This window comes from Apostichopus japonicus, chromosome 7 (assembly GCF_037975245.1).
Source record: "Apostichopus japonicus isolate 1M-3 chromosome 7, ASM3797524v1, whole genome shotgun sequence".
NCBI classification, from domain to species: Eukaryota; Metazoa; Echinodermata; class Holothuroidea; order Aspidochirotida; family Stichopodidae; genus Apostichopus; species Apostichopus japonicus.
The window spans coordinates 4,537,461-4,553,962 of NC_092567.1; the positions used below are offsets into that span (position 1 = coordinate 4,537,461).

At 37.8% G+C, this 16,502-nt stretch overlaps 1 protein-coding gene across 8 annotated transcripts in view; it reads right to left on the reverse strand.

The window, feature by feature from the left end:
• Positions 1 to 16,502, reverse strand: part of LOC139969978 (NLR family CARD domain-containing protein 4-like) — a 585,990-nt gene that overhangs the window by 425,160 nt on the left and 144,328 nt on the right. For 2 of the 8 annotated variants that reach the window (XM_071975470.1, XM_071975473.1), the window contains exons 2-4: positions 10,414 to 10,478; positions 9,895 to 10,000; positions 8,162 to 9,657 (exon numbers count right to left, since the gene is read on the reverse strand). The exons of 5 other annotated variants lie outside the window; for them this stretch is intronic. In XM_071975470.1, coding sequence (XP_071831571.1) covers positions 8,162 to 9,657; positions 9,895 to 9,919 — 1,521 coding nt within the window. In that variant the 5' untranslated portion in view covers positions 9,920 to 10,000; positions 10,414 to 10,478. The remainder of the gene's footprint in view (positions 1 to 8,161; positions 9,658 to 9,894; positions 10,001 to 10,413; positions 10,479 to 16,502) is intronic. One more of the 8 variants, XR_011793845.1, reaches the window with a different exon arrangement.

Genomic DNA, 16,502 nt, shown 5'->3' on the forward strand with positions numbered 1-16,502 from the left:
AATTTCGCGCGAATAGCCCATATTTTTATATCACGTGATTGGGCAATAACGTAAGCAGACAACGGAACCAACTTCAGACGGCAACGTAGGTTTAGACAACAACGTAAGTTTAGACAACAACGTAAGTTTAGACAACAACGTTAGTGTAGACAACAACGTAAGTTTGAGCAACAACATGATAAAACAGCAGCAACAACTTTAGTTTAGACAGCAACAAACTTAGTTTAGACAACGAAATATGGTTTCCCTTTTCGCGTTCCATATTTGTCCACCAGGAATGTTGAAATTAGACAAGAAGTTGGCGGATGTGATATGAGAGAATGGGGTATTACATTTATATAATTAAGTGCGGAGACACGATTGAGGTGTTGGTTATGATATGTAATATTTCATAACTTGGTCTGAACATGACATAGAGGTACACAATGTATAAATGAGCATCTTTATCTGCCTCGATTTATTTTAATTCCTCTCCTGACTCACGAACAGCGAGGATATAGTCTCATGATGAAAATGAAGCTTGCATACGAATAAATGCCCAGAATAGTGTTACTATCTCTCACCGTTTCACATCCCTGCCCCCCCCCCCCTCCCCAACGTCTCCCATCTCCATTGTCTACGCACATTTCAAAGAAATTGAATGATTTGTAGATTTGAGGCCTAAGTTAGGGCTGAGGAAGTATCGTACATGAAATGTGTAGCATTCGTTCATTTTGCTCTGTTCTGAGTTACTGTGTATACCTGCAGTGTTAGAATAAGTCCATGCAAACAAATATGCAATCGTTGTGTAATGTTTACTTGTAATGGCGATAAAAATCTGAATATATATCACGCTACTCACAGTATGTATATAGCCTTCCGTCACTCGATATTTACATAACAAACAGTTTACTATATCACATAAATATGTTGATACTTTGATCCTGTATGCATATATATGCAAACACATAAACTACATATAATAACGAGGGGGCTCCCTAGTTATAACAGGGTTCTCTCTCGAAGACAGATGTCTAATTACAGTACGGAGCTCAATATGATACAGACTTCATACACCCAAGCAAGAAATGCCACACACAAAGATGTCGTGTAAGGAAGGTAAATGTTACAGCCAGCCTGCATATGTGATAAAATACAAATAACTAGAATAACTGTATACAAATACGTTTCATTGTAGTGCGCGGTGAAGGTGAAATTTAGTTAGTTGTAATTGATATTCAAAGGAGGGATCTTTGTTACAGCAACCCTTTTGAAGTTATTTCGGTCACGGATAAGCCAGTTAGGCGTTTGGTCCTTTAACGGTAGGCTATATTTATGAACAGAACTCTAGCTAGTATGCGCCTGCAATATAAGCGAAGAAGTTATGACTAAAACCATCACAGATTAACCGGACGATCAAGCTCATTAACGGTTGTCAAAGAACGACTCACGCATGTTCCGGACGTGGCAGAGAATACCCAGTCCTGGACACTGATTGGTCAACTTGAAAAACATGTTAACGTTACTGTATCCTCGTCAGAGAAATTGAACTAGGAAGAATGCTGACACAGTTTATCGCCGTTTGTTTAAACAGTGAAGCCTTGAAAAAGTGAGGGCGCTTTGTAGTGTTCGGAAAGAGGCCAGATCATTAGTAAGTCTTCATATATACATTGTGCATTCGACTTTGTAACTGAATTTTATTGTACCCGTTTTTTGAAAGAGTAGAGATATATGTTATGGCAACCAGAATAGTATGTATTATACTCCTGATTTAAGAACCAACTTTGACACCTTTTTTGATCTCCTCTAATGACTCGAGTAAGTAGAGTGTCTGTGCGACTTTTAATGTCTGTAAAGTGTCAATTTCGGTATCTGAGAGACATATGGCAAACATTTTTCTTGCTTGTATTATTTTAGTGATCCACTCAAATAGTGTCATAGTTGTCCTGAAAATGCCGTGAACAAGCATTCCTCCGTCCTCCCCACTCCCTTTCCACACACAGTATGTAATTCTGGCATGTGGATATACCGTTAGAGATCCAGTCTTAATGTTAATGAGGTGTAAACATTTTTGTAATTAGGCTCTAGTCATATCGCATCCGAAAGGACAGCCGTGGCTGGTCTAGGGACTAGGCTAACTATATCCAGGGTCCAGTGAATAACAACATCAGCTGAGCAGACGATACCAGTAAAGTAATTATATTCCTATGTAATTGCTTCTACTATCGCTTCCTAAGAATTACCTATGAATTTATGAAATACCACATTTTTGTCACCCAAATGCGGCACAACGATATCACCATTTTGAGTGAATTATGTCAACTTTATCACTTTAGTTATATCAAAGACATAGTTTTGGTATTACGCGCCGGTACTGTCTTCCCCTACAAGCAAAGCGCCACCAGCTGGATGGGTGGCTTCAGCATATGTCGCATGACGTCATTCTCCCTACTTCAATTTCTATAAGATCCTTGCCTAGTTAGCGAAATTGTACAAAATATACGGTGATTTACACCGAAGGCCTAATGTCAGATTAATCTAACAAATGCAATGTAGAACTAGTCTATCATTGAACAAATGAAACACCTTCCGGTGTATTAAAATATCCTTGGTCGATTTCCTAGCCCTGGTTCATCATCACCCAAAACAAGTAATATGTGCCATATAGGCCTACGTACAGAGCAGCTAGCTGTAGAAACTAACTATGAATTTGTAATATATACTACCAAGCCACTACGGGCTACCACTCTGCCTATAGATAATCACTCTGTAGTGATTACAATGGTATAATGGACCTTCTGTCAGCTACAGTATCAATCCAGTGTTACCATCCTCCACTTTATAGGAAAACACAAATTTAACCTAATATGTCACAATTGTCAACAACAATGACACCAAGAATGTTGAAACCAGACAAACACTTTGAGGATCTGCAAATAGTAGAATAAAACATGACATAATTATAATTAAGAGAGGAGAAACGATTGAGGAGTATGCAAAAATGAGTGATATCCCAAGATTTAGTCTGCTGCAAATGCAGCATGTATGTGTAATATATGCATTTCTTATGTACCTGCAGTGGTAAAGTACACTTTAGTCAATGCAAAACGATATGTTATGTTCGTGGGAGAGGGAAAGGGGTGACATTATTTTCATATTTCCCTTGTTACGGCAATACAAATGAGAATATTGATTTAAAACTCAAACATCACATCAATCATCGCGCACTAAGTCACTTATATCACACAATTCATAGTATTTATTTAGCCTTTCAGAAACCATCACTCGATATTTACATAACAAACAAACACCCAACAATACCACTGATCAGCTAATATAGTTATCTGTTAATACTTTGATCCAGTACAATGCTATATTCGCGTCTTCTATAGTTCCATGTAGCAAAAACGAAACATTGATAATGACGGCGGGCTTTGTGTTACACCAAGGACCTCTCTCCGTGACAGTACCCTAATTATACCAGGGTGCACCCTTTGTGACAGCTCCCTAATTATACAGGGGAATCCTTTTTTTTGTGACAGCTAATATTAATATCAGGGAGCTCTGTTTGTGACAGCTCCATGATAATACCAGGGAGTTATCTCTGTAACAGCTCCTTTATTATACCAGGAAGCCCACTTTTACACAGCTCATATTAATTCTAGGGAGCTCTTTTGTTACAGCTCTCTAAAAATACCAGGGATTACTCTATGCACCAGCTGCCTAATTATACCCTGGACCTCTCTGAGACAGTCTCTAATAATACCAGGCAACCGTCTTTGTGACAGCTCCTATTTATATTAGGGAGCTATGTTTGTGACCGCTCCCTAACAACACCAGGGAGCTCTCTCTCTCTCTCTGTCAAAGCTGCCTAATTATAGCAGGGAGCTCTCTCGAAGACAAAACAGACCCTGTAAATTTATAGTGACATTTTGAAAATAAGACGTAATGGACAGACAACAGTGCCTTTATATTGTAAATTAACATTCACCATTGGTTGTTTATAGAATAACAGTTGAATGCATTATAAACTGCATGACGCCAATAATAATTTGTCTTTAATAGTGGGTATTATAACACCTTTGCATGAATGCACAATTACAAGTTATCACTGTTCTGTATCAACAAACAAACATCGGACACTGTTCAATTTGCATATTAATAAAAAAAGTGCTACCCAAATTATGCGGGTTATATTCTCGTTTGGTGATTTCTGTGTTGATTTATGCGCATCATGTTTCTTATTAATTTAAAAGTTGGTAGAGTTACTTCATTTTATATCAAAGCATGTGTTTACTGGTTAAAAACTGTTGTTGTTTGGGCTAAAATTAACGTCACAATGTTTACTTTTTTCCCAAATACACAAAGTCGGTAAATGTAGTTAACTTAAATCTGAAGCATTTACTAAAACTAAAATTAAACGTATAATAGTTAGGTGTTCCCTTTCGAGGGGAATGGTGATACACACCCGACGGAGATCGCACAGTCACAGTCTCTATGCAAGGTGACTATGGTTGAGAGCGGATCAGTCGTTCGGTAGTTTGGTTTTCGTGCCCAGGTTCTTTTCTTGGTGTATTTACTTAGAAAAGTACACACACTGAAGCGTGTCGGTTTTAATTTATACTAAATGGGTTGGCCACCGAAGAATCAATTGCAATAGAAGTAAAAAAATTGACAAACTTTGATAACAGTAGGAATCGTTAACAGGAGAGAAGATATTCCTTTACAGAATTAACTCTTACTTTTTGATTCACGGTTCTAATGTATTCGTTTAAGAACGGTGCCCCGTTTTTCACGAACTTTGTTAAATTGCGACTTAGCGCATACGTCCTGGCTGCCGGTATTCTACTATAAGAATACGCTTTTGTAACAGTGTGTTAATAACATCAACCTCTCGCTGTCAGTGACATCTCCCTGCACCAGGCAACTATATCGGTGATAGCTCCTTACATGACTTGAGGCTACACTGAAACTACATTAGTATGGTTCCATCAGTGGCGCATATATGTTCCGAAGAGTGGGGGGGGGGGTGGGGATGATATTAGTAGACTATCTAAGCGGAGCGCCACCATCAGTTGGCGGGGAGCGTACATGAAAATTATAGGCTTTACAAACCGGAAACGGCCCCTCGGAGTGTTTTAGGCTGCATGAGTTCAGCTTTGAAATATAAATTCCATGTATGCAATTCCTCAATTACTGAGAAAATATTCAATTTATGAAAAAAGTAATACATGTCAGATGAGTTGAGATGGTACAATAATCATAATGAATTGTGCATCCTCTTTCATTTATTCTGTCTGCCATGCTCCCGTATTCACCTTTCTGTATCTCTATTACCTTTGTCCATCACCCCATCCATAGTCCATACATGTTCGTTACTCAAGTGCCTCACCGTCCATAGTTGGTGTTGTGGTCAATATAGACGGTTCTCTGTAACAATTCCTTCCTGGTGGCTAATGGCTATCAGTGATCGTCGGCTTGCATTCTTATATATACACTACAAACAGCAAAATGTAACCGATAATCGTCAGATATAGAACGCACCTGGGCGTCAAAGCCTCATTACAATAAAGAACAAGTTAAGTGGTTAAGTGGAGTACTTTTTGACATCAAATGCCCTTTTTAGAAACACCTAATTTTTGAGCGCCTGATGTGTATAGTGTTCAAATCCTGAACGCCTACTGTTCAAATGCTTTACGCTACAGTGCTCAAATTGTGAACGCTGGCGTTCAAATTTTGAACGCTAGCAAATATATGTAAGTGTTTAAAGAGGCATTTAGACGTCAACACGATGCAAGCTCTTCAAGTAGGCTAGGCATATCCCTTCATCCTCAACATGTACTGACGCCCCGACTCGTTATATCATAGGCCTATATTCATTATATTTTGTTGTTGTTTGTTTGCAGTGTATGGAACCCTGGAGTGAGAACAGCTTGCAAAAGTACTGAGGTTGAAACCTCAGTATTTTGACCTAACCTAATTTTAACTTAACTTTAATTTATTTCATTTTATTTTAATTTGAACTTATTTTTTTTTTTATATATCGGACCGGAAATTGGGGGGATGATTGTGTAAACCATCCCCCCTTGACCAAATAGTGGGGGATATATCCCCCCACACCCCCGGGATGCGAATTTTTTTTCCCAAACAGGTTTGCAATTGCGTGTAAATAGGCGCTCATGATTGGTCGGAAAAGTTACATCATCACGATAGAAACCTTCACTTCTAGGTAACCAAAGTGTCTGCATCCATTCGTTGCAACGAAGATATACCCGTTCAAAATTACCCAAAGCTTTTCGTTGTAGATGTGTTTGGAATTGGTTTAGACATATTGAGCACACTAGTATGGTATGATCATCTACTTTGATCGAAGTTTTCTGTGAAGGCATTAATCGGTAACTACGCACAGTGAAATGTTCGTACAGGGTACATCACACATGCGCTGGTGGCCTATATGTATTATAACTGTGTACACAGTGCAGTGACGGAAAAATATACTGTAGCATGGTGGGCTCATAATTGACGCAATTAAGGATTTGATCAAAGATGTATATCAAGGAAAAATCCAAATCACTCAACTCTATGTGTTTTGCATATGTGTAGTTCCTCAGAAATGTTATGACCTCAAAATATTTAAGGTGCACAGTACAATTGAGCAGAATTTGACCACAAAATGTCTGCCGTGTCAAATTCCATAATACCCCTAAATTGACACATTCGTTGATAAGCTAACTGTAGTGTATAGGCCTTAGTATACATCCATTGACTTTAGATGCTGTTTGCTATGCTCTGAGCCTCTATGTGCAGACAAGTCAGGTCCAGGAGAGTAGTTTTATCATATTGAGGTAATGTTGGTTATTTTTAGGATTCAAGATTTCCAAATGCCCCCAAACATGCAAAACTGGGGGGGGGGGAGGGTGTTAAAAGCTTAAAAAATACCACAATTTGGTCAGCAAATAGCTGAACTGGATTCAAACTCATGAAAAATGTAATTCTGCTTGACTGCAAAAAGTTTAGGTGGCCTGCTGTATCGTTGCTAGTAATAATTGAAGGTGCGTCAATTACGGGGGTGCGTCAATTATGAAGCCTTGACTACACTAAACTGTTTGAGTATATATCATTCAAGACTTGTGAAGTTGATTTTAGTGTAGGCCTACCCATTCCACGAAACGATTTCCGATTGCAGTAGAACGGCTCACAAATCTTGAATAACGTAAACACGAACCCAATAGAATGTAGCGTATGTATCATAAGTAAGGTCAACATGTGATTCAAGCATAAAAGTAAAGTTAGGGCTTTGATGGACCGTAACTAGACTTAATTAAGTGTCAGTGTGTAACTCAGTGCATGTCTTCGAACTTCAAAGCGATGCCCATTATTGATGCTGACGTCACAAGCAATCTGATTGGCGGAAAACTCCATAATTGCAAACCTGTTTGGGAAAAAAATTCGCCCCCGGGATGTGCCCCCCATGTGGGTTCCATGACCATACACTACAGTCCCTGTAAGGGTTGTGACTACATTAGTTAGGTTCGATGACCATACACTACACTCCCTGTAAGGGTTGTTACTACATTAGTATGGTTCGATGACCATACTTTACACCCCCTGTAAGGGTTGTTACTACATTAGTATGGTTCGATGACTATACACTACACGCCCAGCAAGGGTTGTTACTACATTAGTATGGTTCGATGACAATACACTCCAACTTTTATGGCTTGTTGTTCCAGGTTTAATTCAATCATTTGAGGCATTTAACTTTTATTTAAAGTATTGGAAGACTAGCTATTTATTCGTAACGGAAGAATCTGAAATTCCAAAAATTAACACTCCATGTGTTTATGTTGAAGTATACGTTCAATATTATGAATACATCATCAGTATGATAAGAGTTTTAGCGCAATTTGGCACATGCAGAGATTATTCTGATTGGTTTAAATATGCTATGACATCATTTACAATTATTCTCAATACACCACTGTATATTCATTAGCTAGGAAAACCATCCGTCTTCTTTAAACCTACATTCTTATGATTTAAAGTGGCTTAAATAATAGTTTTCAATGACTGTGAATAGACTTGAGAATAAAGAAAACAAAACCATCATAAAATAGTAAACAGTTCCTAAATTAGGTGTAGGAAAAAACGTAAAAGGCTGTTTATTTATTAGCTAACTTACATTATGTTTAGATGCAATCTCCAGCAACTGTGTCGTCGATCTTTGAAGAAGAGCGCTGTAGACTTTCTGTATCTGTACACGATGCGAGCAGAGCTCTTTCACCGAATCCATAATGTCGTTGACATCACCAGTTTGTTCCAGGATACAGAGGATGGCAAACTTATCCCCCCCTGGTAATCTCTTCAAATGGTTGATGAGTTTCTTTCCAGCATTGGGGTCCAGACCACAGGCGAATCTAAACAGGTACTGAAGATCAAATGGATCTAAGAACCTCAGCATATCGGAGAGATCGTGTGCGTTCTTTACAAGAGTGACAAGGTGGTAGGCTGCATACCATTCACAGAATAGTTTATGATAAAAACGGACCATCGTTGTAAACAACACATTGTTTCCAATAGAATCATCGCTCACTACATCTTCCTCCACCAAAATGCCAATTGAAATATACTGGTCATATAATTCTGGCCCGACTCTTTGACAAAATCCAGTCTTAATCCATGACAATTGTTGGTTTTTCTTGTTTAATCCTTCGAAAGCTATTTTGTCCAGCTCATGATGTTCCATTTCATGAAGATATAACTCGTTGCTTCTATTGTCTTTAAATTTCTGTTTCAGATGGTCGTAAAAACATCTAATCATGTGTTTGAAGAATTCTGTGACAGACTTGAACTTCATGAACTCTCTCTGATCATGAGCCATGTGGGCAAACATCACGAATATGAGAGGCACCTGGCAAAGATCAGCAAGGATGGAGTTTTCATAGAGCCGTCGTTTTATTTCTTCCACTGCCTCATCGTTGTTAGCTACTACGGCCTTGCGAATGTACTCATTCCAAGCTTTGTCATCGAATCCTGTTAGTTTGGCCCTCATAGTTTCTTTTCTAAGATATCCTGGAAGATATCTTGTCGTTAAGCTGACATCAAAGTCTGCAAACAGTTCCATCTTTATGATCTTGTGAACATCGTCATTATCATTGCTATCCCTGCCAGGATACTCATCATATCCATCCAAAATAATGTGGACGGACGAGCAACTGTGAATTATCTTTTCAAGCTCATGTTTGCTAACACGGAGTTCGTGGAAGAGAAGAAATGACTTAATCGCCCTGTAGAGAGACTTTACACTTCCAAGTTGTCTTAACCGAAGAAGAATTAGTATTTCTACATTGTTCATCGGGGAATTCGATACGTCATTACACCAATCGTAGGCCAGCTGAAGGGTTAACGTCGACTTACCATACCCGGGCTCTCCTTGTAAAATGCGTCTCTTGGATTTCAACCGAAAGTCAGTATAAATACTTTTGTAAGATTCCAAACGCTCCCATGATCCTCTGGTGCCTGGCGTTAGCTCTGGTGCCAGACAAACGTCAACGCCCCCTTCTACAAAGACCTTGTCCACACAATAAAGTCTATCTTTTATATATGGCAGGGGTTGAATCGCATCATATTGGCTTTTATATGTCTTTTTGAGACCATCTATCAGAAACTGTTTCTTCTCTAAACAAAAAAACAGAAACATTATGTGTAAATGTTACCACGTATGACTACATGTGACGAACAATAAATTAGTGACACACATGGGAACACCTAAATCTTAATTGTTTATACGTTATTGATATTACAATTTTGTTACTATTCTCTGTGTTATTAAGACGACAGAGTGAAAGGATGTTACATTTTTTAACAAAAGAAAATAAAAATACGCAAATGGAAGTCAGAGTTCAAGGCAACTACCTTGAAGATCAGGATTCAGCTCCATTATCACGTGATTTACTTCAGACAGTCTACGAAGCGTAAAGGTGTCGTGTGAGTACAGCCCCTGCCCATCGTTTCCAAGAATCTATTTTAAAGATATGAGCAAAATAGGGAATATAAATAATTACATCGTTCCGTTAACCGTCAAGATATATACTGCATTGTTTTAATGTTGCATATGGTTTGGTTCAATGTGTTTTTATTTAAAATGTGTTGGTAAAGAATATTTAATTCCTAGTAAGTGCAATGATTAATACATGACAAGAGAAACCAAGACAATTTTCAGACCAATACCCCTATGATGCCTAACTCTACGTGTTACGTGTACAATCATTAAAATTACTTAAGCGCAAATAATTTAATATTCCAAACAGTAATATCCATCAACCGGAATATCTCTCACATGATAGTTAAAGAAGGTAACAAGAGTTAATGTTATGTCGAATTACCATCTTGTTGAACCTAAAGAGAAAAGTAAATCAACTGAAACTGACTTACGATTTGCCCTTCATGTCTTCATCTAATGATCGTGTTGTTACGAGTCCATATGCAGGTTTGTCCTCCTGTCAATTGAATAGGAAAATTCCTGTAAATAGCCTTGAATGTGTTAAGCAATGAACTTCAACCACATAATAAAATTCCTTTGATTGTGTGCAGTAAAATGAATTTGAAATTCCATGGTCAGTACACTTGCGGCTGACATATGCGAAAACGCGTATCACGATGCCTAACATCATCATTACGGTGATAATAGGAAAACTAATTTATTACAGCAACATGCCCGATACCACACGAACGCATAATGTACAACGTACGTTTTTGCTAAGCGGATGTCATTTAAAACAGATATAGGCTTTCTGTGTATCTGTATGAAGAATTGGTTATCTGAGTACAGCTCCTGCTCATTGAATCTTTTTTTTAATATGGGGAAAATAGTGAATCTAAATAATTACATCATTTCGTTAACCGTCAAATGCTGCACTGTTTTATAGTTGCTGTTAATTTTTCAGATCAAGGTTCAAGAATACTTTGTATTAAAGTGCAAGACAGTTCGCTTCACGGAGCAACGTCTTAAAACTGTTTGCGTCTGCTCAGAAAAAAGACTATAGGTCCCAACAGTCTTCCATGAAAACATTAAATTTAATATACCTTTATAAACACTCAGTACTTAGCTATAATGAACCCATACATTACTTTGGATTATGCGCAAGCCTATAGGGATCGATATGCCTAGGTCTATAATATGCGCAAAAGAAAAATCAAATGATGAAACCTATAACTAAACTACAAAAACAAGTGGTTGTCAAGTTTCGAAGCGGGTACTTATGCCGTAGACTAGCTACAGTATATGATGACCTTAATATCACGCAATGTATACTACTGTATGGTACAAAACTCTCTTCCATAGCGTCTGTGATAATGTTATAGTCTATGAACACGCGGTGTGGTGTTTAAAATCAATATTATGTAAAACTGTGCACAGAGAGAAAATTATAAAAGTAAAACATATTTTCTTAGGAATCTCGACGACACAAGAAAACGCCCCGAAAAGGCCTAGTACTTGCTCACAACATTAATGAACATTTTCCTTATCTCCAACCAATATAGACAAGTCGGCCCAACCCCGGCTCGATCTGACCCTTTTCCAGTTACAGTATGTGTAAATAACTTTTTTACGCAATGTCGATTAAAATAATCAAGCCTCAATGACTTATTGTGACGATGTATGAACGTTGCATCAAAGACATTATAAACTGAAGCAAATGGTCAAAAGGACAGAGAAATAGTTTTCAACGACAAAAATACTGTGGTAATAATGTACTTTTTATTCTAGCAACTCTCAACGCAGAGTGAATAAACATAGCTGTGAGATGAGAGTTTTTGTTATTTTTCGCTAAATATTTTTTTTATTCCAGTGATAAATTGCTCTTAAACTATTGCTTCAAGATACTTGATCGTTTCAGAGGTTATTATGCCCAGTCCAAAAGATACAAAATACGATTACAACGTTTACAATGCTTTCCTGTAATATATTTGCAAGTTGTGCAGCTATATCAAGTTGCTACTTCATGCTGCGATTCAGCACGAGGAAGGATTTGATGCAATTATTTTACCAACTTAACCATCTGAGAGCTGTGAGGGCATTTAACTATAATGTTTAGTATTAAGTTCTTACAACTTACCAATTTCGGGTTTCTATCTTGTCTTAATATTAATTTATGAGGTTTGTTAAGTTGCTCTGATGTACAAAAAAATAGTCTTTTACAGATTATAACTCAAAACGCGTCACGTTGAAAAAAAATTGATAACTGTTGTTTTAATAGAAGAGTTATGGTACCACCCTGTTTGTACAAACATTTCAGGAGGATATTTTGCCCTATTATTAAATGAAGAACCCTCAAACTTTGGGATGTTACAAATCAAAAAACAATTTCCTGTTGTGATGTTCCATATTTGTGTGAGCCTGGATATAGTACTTCAAGTTCATTCAATTAAATAATCTGCAAAATCCATTGTCACATAAACAAATACTAGTTACAATGTACTGTCTGCTTCTGGTTTAATTCACTTAAAAGACATTACTTTACAATAAATATCAATAGACACATATATGTACAGTGTGTATTAGAATTTGCAAATTTCTCAAGAAAGGCAGTAAGTCAATAAAATGATATTTGTTCCAAAGTAAAAAGTATAACCTTTAGGTATGTAGTTTGTAAACCATTTTTTTTTTCAGTTCATTACATGTCCAGACGAGTCAGTTGAACAACATTATTTTAAGGTTAGTTAAAAATGAGCTCATGTGCGAAATGGTTCTCAAAAAAGCATATTAGGTCATTCTGTGTCAAATCACGATTGGCTGTTGCTAGACCCTATCAAATAATTACCACCTTCATTGCATGATCAGAGCGCCGAGAATACGCATATTCTGACTATTATTGTCCCACTTCGAAATTCTGCAATTTGTATTGTGTATTACTGTATTTAGTTTGTAAATTCCTCTAATGGATCTTATATCATTTATCTTACAAATGTGTACATTAAAAGTTCTTTGTATGATACTAGTTATATTTGTATTGCAAAGGTGAAGTGTATATTATAGGCCCTGAAAAATTAATATTACCCAACGCTGGGGTCGGTGGATTTCTAACCAAAATATGATTCAGGGTTTGGTCATTCTGCATTTACATTGACAATGACCCATATGCGTGTGGTGGTTCAAAATTACGTCAATTCAGTTTGCCTCAAATATTGGTTAAGGGGTCTAATCAGTACACTGAGTCAAACCTTTTGATACTGTATTTTCATTTAAAATTGGGAAATTATCATCTGCAAAGGACTAGAATTATGTCGCGTTTTACGAGATTAAAACGTGCTAGGGCCTAAATGCACCAGCATCGATAAAAGAGATAAATACATTTTGTGCGTGTAATTTGTGTCGAAGGTAAATGCCAATGTATTGAGACGAAAACCAGCAGCAGGATTAGGTTATATTGAGAGATAAGAGGTTTACATCAACATTTGCTATAACAGTCCTTATGTTAAAAGAACATACATTATAACAGATTACAACACACTGAGAACACCACAATATTTTAGCCATATGTGTTTCATGGTATATGTGTAAGTATACGTGGTCTTACTATACACGAGCTGCTATATAGGATCGACTATGTACGGCATCCACAATAACAAATCCACTATGCCTGGTGAGCGATGAAGATCCATTATAAACGATCCGCTTTACACGATCCACTATGCTGGATCCACTTTACAGGATCGAATACATATGATCCAATATGCTGGATGCAATGTTAACGATCCACTGTGCTGAAACCACTTTACATGATCACTATTCTGGATCCACCACGCAAGATCTACTATGCACTATTTACGATCATCTATGTTGAAAGATTAAAGATACACTATAAAGGGTCATATATGTATTACTCACTATACCCGATGCAATATGCTGGATCCACTGCACATTCCGCTACATACGATCCATTATAAACGATCCACTTTACACGATTCACTATACTGGATCCACTTTACATGATCCACTATACATTATCTAATATACATGATCCAATATGCACTATCGCAAGCGAATACTGCTTGGGATCATTGTATCTTACGTGACGATTATATTATTATCTTGATATGTCCAGCCCTAGAAAACAGGAGATTTATGAAGATACAGAGACTTACCCTTACTGATATAAGTTTACAGAATATCATTTGATAAAAGTTATCAGACACTGGGTAAATGGGAATTTTCTTCCCAATGTCGTTGCTCCACGGACTAGAGAATATCCAGGTATTTTAACTTATAACGTGTATATGCATGTGAAATACCGAATTTTGTAACAATCCAGCTGACGTTGACGAATTTTAATCGTAATATAAAATTAATATAATACGCTTTCAATAATGTCTTTAATATTGGACATTCACTACCACAATATCTAAACTACTCGCTTCGGATCATTGAAACATTCTGCTGAATTCCCGTCGTCGGTTTTCTTTTTAATTACATCTAACAGTGTGTCAAATAACGTTATACTTGTCTTCCGAAGAAAAAAACGTACGTCAACGTGTACACAATTATATATTTAGGCAAAGCTAGGCGAAAGCGAACAAAGATGATAGTTCACAAGTAGACTCACAGAACTTCCAAACAGTTTCTAAACTTATAGTAACTCGTGAAGTTTTTTGAGGTATATACAGGCGCGTATCCAAGGGGGGGGCGTTGGGGCGCGCGCCCCCCGGGTAAGGAAAAGAGGAGAGAAAAAAGGGAAGAAAAAAGGGAAAAGGAGGGGAAAAAAGAAAAGGAGGAGAGGAAGGAAGGGAAAAGAAAAAGAAAAAAGAGAGAAAAAGGAGAAAAGGAGGGAGTAGAAGATAGCCGAGACCTCGGGAAGAGAGAGAGGAACAGTCATAGTTAAAGCGCTGATCCCTATTATATACACAGGGTATCCAGTGACAGATCAAGGATTACGGAGGGGGTGTGCGCCTCACCCTACCCCTTACACCGACAACTCCATTTTTGACGTTTCCATTTTTCCTCTCTCACTAATGTATCTATATAAATGCTACATATGGTCTATCATAACGCGTGTGTGACTATGGACTCCTTAAACAATTGTACAATTGTGCTATATTGAACCAACTGTGGCTGGTCTTGAACTCGACCGAGTCGTCGGGGTACATGACGCATTTCGGGAAGGGGCGACCCCCCCCCCCGAGCAAATTTTCTTTATGACATCGCTAGTAATTTCAAAATAGACGATGCTTAGATGCAACTTACAAGGCCTGGGAAGTGTCATTTCCAGCGATCTGGGAGGCGTTTTCGGCCAAATTTTTCTTGTACGCTTCGCTCCAACTCATGGTGGCGCTTCGCTTAGATAGTTTGCCTACAGGCTTCGCCCCTCCCTTGGCAATTACTCGCTACACGCCTGTTCGAATTTGTAAAGCAAAGAGCGGATAAAACATCATATCAGTGAGCATTGAAATGCATGTTCCACGATGAACAGCCTCAAAAACTGTCTATGTGTGTAGTCAAAGGCGTAGGAGCCCAATTGGATTTGGGGGCTGTAATGACCTGCCCGAAAAAAAGCCAAAATTTTCCCGCGCGCGAAGCGCGCGTTCAACACATCGATGCCAATATCATATAAGCAAGCATCGGTCATTACATTGTATGGCATCGTATACCTTACGATCCGTGAAAGTTGCAAAGTGTACCGCCGGATGCTAATGTAAACAACGAAATGTCTTATGTGGATGAAAAAAAAAAGCATACAGATCCATTTATGTCAAAACTCTCCTTTACAGTAGTAATGTCGGCCAAGCTTAGAACTTTATTTTAATTACCAAGGAGATCATTTTTAGGATATTCATTGCTATTTATATTTCTTTCAGTAGGTGCCCGAAAAAAATGGGAAAAAATTTGGTTGCGGGGGGAGGGGGGCTGCATCCCCCACCTCCTACGGGACATACGCCTATGTGTGTAGTGTTCGGTCTCGATATACCTGATATCGGAAATATCTGCTATTTTTCATTTCCTTCAACCAAGTTTTATAATAGCCATTATAAGAGGTTGCAATATTTCTACACCAATAAATTAACTGTGTCGGAATTTTAGAAAATTTCCTGACCAACATTCTTCTTCATACTTATCTCTACTCGTGCAATTTTGACCTGTCTGTTAGGGGTTCAAGGAGGTTTTTCTATATTGGTTGTCCATAGATTGAATTTTCTGCAACATTATGGGTATGTTTTGAAGTGATTTTATTCACGAGAAATGTGAGTTTTCAAATTCTCAACAAATAATGGTCTTAAAACCTTGAAAAGTGGGGCTTTCGGATATTGTGGGCCGTGATGTAAAATCACCTACAAAAGCAAAGATCCATAGGACATGCAATGAGTTCGAACACGATGTGTGACTGCATGTAGGCCATCAGCTGAAGCTCAAAATGTGGCTGTAAAATCAGTTTCGTTCCAGCAACAACGGGTCTAGACTTTTAATGCATTTTTGGGTAGTTTAATGCATCACAAACATTATATCAAAAGTTCTCCAAAAAATTTCC